The sequence below is a fragment of the Microtus ochrogaster genome, linkage group LG2 (assembly GCF_000317375.1).
Source record: "Microtus ochrogaster isolate Prairie Vole_2 linkage group LG2, MicOch1.0, whole genome shotgun sequence".
In the NCBI taxonomy this organism is placed as follows: Eukaryota; Metazoa; Chordata; class Mammalia; order Rodentia; family Cricetidae; genus Microtus; species Microtus ochrogaster.
Genome location: NC_022028.1, coordinates 21652217 through 21656763, shown reverse-complemented (window position 1 = coordinate 21656763; position 4547 = coordinate 21652217). Strand labels below are relative to the sequence as shown.

Genomic DNA, 4547 nt, shown 5'->3' with positions numbered 1-4547 from the left:
ATGGAAGGAGTCCCTGGCCATATGACTACATAAGATAGAGAACTTGGAGGGACAGAAGGCCTTTTATAAGGAAACAGAAGGGAGAAAGAAAGAGGGGCTGGAGGAATTAACATTTTGTCTCCACTGGACAGGACTAGATGTTCCCTAGGGTACAGTCTGGCTAGGCCAGCTCCACAGAACCATGGCAGGTATGACTGACATGACCTGATGAATTAACCATAAACTGGAAGGCTCTAGAATTTTCATTTTAGTTAGCAGGCTCAAAAGCAGTATAATTATTTGGATGCTGGAACACTGTGTGTATGTGTGTGTGTTGTTGGGGATAGAAACCAGGGTCTTTCTCACCCCTCCATCACTGAGCTATGCCTCAAGCCCCCTTTGATATCTCCTAAAGCTACCATGTATGTATGTATGCACACTGAGAAAAATAGTGTGGCAACATCCTTCCAGCAACTGGGCAAAGCTGACTTATCTCAGCACCATGACAACCCTTGGCTCGACAGACAGTAAACCAGACCTCATCCCTAATCCTTCCTCTGCTTCAAGAGTCCATGGGGTTGACAGGGAGGAAGTCAATGGTTTGACTGCTTGCTTTACTCCAAAGTACTCTCTCTGTCAGGCCACTTGTGCACAAAACAATCCCTGCAAGGGGCACCTCTTCCCCAGTTTACACAAGTCCCAACCTAATGCTGCTTGAAATAAGCACATGGACCAGCACTACCACAGGGTGCTAGACAAGGTACCACAGACTCAAGCTCCAGGAAATTCAGAGGCCACCACATAGAACAGCGCTCCCACAGGGTGCTAGACAAGGTACCACAGACTCAAGCTCCAGGAAAATCAGAGGCCACCACATAGAACAGGGCTCCCACAGGGTGCTAGACAAGGTACTACAGACTCAAGCTCCAGGAAAATCAGAGGCCACGACATAGACCAGGGCTCACACAGGGTGCTAGACAAGGTACCACAGACTCAAGCTTCAGGAAGATCAGAGGCCACCACAGTCTCAGATGCTTGTGAGAGGGGAGAGAACTGATCTAAAAACTGTGACATCAGGAAGACTGTCACTTGTTCTTAAGAGGGAAAAATATAAAGAGCTGGGCCAGAAAGGACCCACACAAGGAAATGTAGGCCAAGGAAGCTCCCCATTCATAACAGGACCAAAGTCAGGGGACAGAAAGGATCCCACTGATCTCTAGGTTGTACCCTGCTCCTAGAAGGCATGTTATTGGGAAGCTTCTGGGATAATCTATTTAAACAGAGAGGCATTCAGTCCCAAATCATTCAGTATCAGGATGCTTGAAACCTGCCTGCTGAATCCTCCAGAGGTCAACCCCAAATCTGGAGCAACCACACCCATGGCCTTTCCTGTGTGTGACATTTCTTTCTTGTTGACATGTCTTCTTCCATCCTAAACCTAAAAGCAGAAGGTTTCTCCTCTACCACACATTCTCCATCCTTTGGTCCTCTGCTGGTCACTGATCCCTGGGCTCTACTTTGCAGCTGTGCACAGTGAGGGAAGGCCAACCACATTCAGTCTCCCAATTACTCCTCTGCCCCAGATCCACAGATCAAGGACAAAAACTCAGTGGCAAAGTGCTTGACTAACAAATACCTGGCTCTGGGTTCCTTCCCTAGCACCACGAGGGAAAAAAGTCAAAGTCATTCTGATTGCTGACCTCTCTTAAAAGGTGGTCTGCTCTCTTAGCCCTCAGGACATCCTAAGATTCTGGTTCCTCTTACTCCTGGGGTCCAGAATGTTCCTCCTGTGTGCTTTGTGTTCCACTTTCTGTACCCCTCCTGTAGCCCAGGAGATAGAGTACTTCTACGCTGACATTTGAATCTTCACCTCCTCTTCAATTTTTTGTTTGCAGTTCATATCAGTTGCCTGCTAGGAATCTGCTCCTTGGGACACAAATTCCAATGTAAGAAAACACCTGCTCCTGGCTCCAGCCAATACTATCATACACACAGGTTCCCTCCAGTACTAGCTCTGGCTCCACAGCCTTAGCCAAGCAGCAAATGACCTCTATTCTACCTCCTAATGCCTCCCTGGTCACCTCCTCAAGCCAAGGTGGCACACTTCCTGGGTTCCCCGCACCACTGCTGTCCACATCAGCCACTCATCAGTAAAAACCACTCTGGGTTACAATCTGGGTGTAGGAAACACCCAGCACTTTAGTCCGAGCACTTTAGAGTGACAGCAGCCCAGACAGACCCCTATCCACTCCCTAGGAAGAGGCTGCAGGACCAAGTTCTAGGAAAAAGCCAAGACACACCTGAGAGGTCCTCCAACAGACCAGTCTCCCACTCACCCATTCATGGTCTACACACAGGTAGACAAAGACAAAGGGAGACCGGGCATGCAGAGTGCCCATCAGAGCCTGGCACACACTGCACTCAACACAGGAGTGTGTTCATTACCGAGAGCTGCCTCCTGTACTGACTGTCCTGGGGCTCACTGAGTGGACCTGGGGCCAGAAGATTTGCCAGCTGCCCAGTTCAAGGAGGTTGTGCTCCACCCACTTCTAATCACGCAGTCCAGCCTACCTAGAGCCCTGGTGTGCATCTCCTCTACCCTCCAAAGAGGCATTAGCAGGTAGGCAAGGAACACTCAGGCTCTAGAAAGCACTCTGAGGATGAGGATAGAGAGCTATGCTGGAAGTCACATCCTTTTGATTCCCCCACCCCCTCCACCTCCACCTCCAACCTTCTCAGGTATCATGCACTAAGTGAGCATACATATACGCAAGCAAAACACTCATAACCATAAAATAAGTAAATCTTAAAAGCTGCTTAAACAAAGCAGTGAAAGGAGTTGGTGAAAAATGTCAAGTTAAAGGAGAATCCCAGAAGCTTTAGGCAGAGAAGGGGGAGACTGGAAATTGGAAATGGTGAAGAGCACCTGCCTGGCATGCGTGAGCTCCTGGGCTTAATGACTGGTGATGAAAACCAATTTAAATGAAAGAGATGGTTCAGCTGTTAAGAGCATTGGAGGACCCAGGGTTCAGTTCCCAGCACCTACAGGACGGCTAACAACTGTAACTCCAGTTCTAAGGAACCGGGTCCCCTCTTCTGGCTTCCATAGAAATGGCATGCAAACGGTACCCAGATATAATACATACAAACACTCATACCCGTAAAAATAAAAATCTCAGGGGGGAAAAAAAAAAACCTTTAAGGGAAAAAAGCCAGAAAGGGTAATTAAATCATTATTCATGATGTTGCTTTCAATGACATTAAACGAAAGTTTCCTCGGTACCCATAGAGAACTAATTATGAGTCCTTCCTTGTCCTGCAACCTGGAAGGGCCAGAAACATCACAGGTCCAGCTAATTTAATATTAAATAGGCGAAGATAACAATTTCCAGTTACCATAGCCTTCTGACATCCTTTTAGTTACTATCCAAGAATCTGGGTGAGCCTGGAAACCCAAGCGCACAGAAATGGCCCAGGAGAAAGAAACCTCTGGGGTTAGAGCCAAGTAGACAAGCTTGCTGCCAACTGAGTGAGAGGGACCACGGGAGGCTTTTGTTCATTCATTTACTTTTGAGGCAGCATCTTTAGCCCAGTCTGGCTTCCATCTTTCTAAGTAGGTAGGCCACCACCTACTTAGTGACTCAGGGCTTCGTGTATGTTAGGCAAGCACTGAGTTATGTCTTCTCTCTCTCTCTCTTTTTTAAATAAACAGTGTCTTACTACACAACCCAGACTGGCCTGGAACCACCTTCCGATCCTCCTGCATCAGACTTACACAGTACTTCCCTTCCCATTTCTAAAAGATGGTCTTGAATTATTCCCAAAGGTCATTCCAGGACTCAAGGCCACCACTTTCTGGAAAAGGTCAAGTCTTAGTGACCTGTCCAGTGGAGTGAGACCCTTCCCACCATCCCCTTACCTCGCTTGAACTCCTCCAGGACAGCGTCCAATTTGGTGTCGTTGAAGACAAAGTGGAGGGGATGGTTGTAGAAACGGGTGATGGTGCTGAGCGGTGTGCAGTCCTCGGGGTCCACGAAGGCCAAGTCCTTGAGATACAGTATGTCCACGATGTTGGAGCGCTCCTCCTCGTACACCGGGATGCGCGTGTGGCCGCTCTGCATGATACTGGCGAGGACGCCGAAGTCCAGGACAGCGCTGGAGTCCAACATAAAGCAGTCTTCGAGGGGCGTGAGCACGTCCTCCACGGTCCGGTAGCGCAGCACGCCCTTGCTGAGATCGCTGTAGGGGTCGCCGCCGCCGCGCGCCAGCTCCAGCACGCGCTCCCGGAGACGCCCCGGACGAGCTGCCAGCTCCAGCAGCTGCCCCACTGGCAGCGCCACGGGCAAGGTGAGCAGCACCGCCAGGCGGCTGAGGCCCAGCGCGCGCGGCGCCAGCGCCAGCGCCCAGCGCCCGCTCACGGCGACCGGCAGCACCTCGCCCACCAGGAACACCAGCCCAGCGCAACCCAGCACGGCGGGCAACGCTCGCTGGCCGGCCGCTCGGTACAGCAGCACCGCCAGGGCCGCCTGCGCCAAGCTGGCCAGCAGTAGCAGCGCGCCCAGGGCGCA

The 4547-nt window shown here is 50.7% G+C and overlaps 1 protein-coding gene across 1 annotated transcript in view; it reads right to left on the bottom strand.

Moving 5' to 3' along the window:
- Positions 1-4547, bottom strand: part of Cnnm3 (cyclin and CBS domain divalent metal cation transport mediator 3) — an 18351-nt gene that overhangs the window by 13150 nt on the left and 654 nt on the right. The window contains exon 2 of the mRNA XM_026785608.1: positions 3883-4545. Within this exon, the coding sequence (XP_026641409.1) occupies positions 3883-4545 (663 nt within the window). The remainder of the gene's footprint in view (positions 1-3882; positions 4546-4547) is intronic.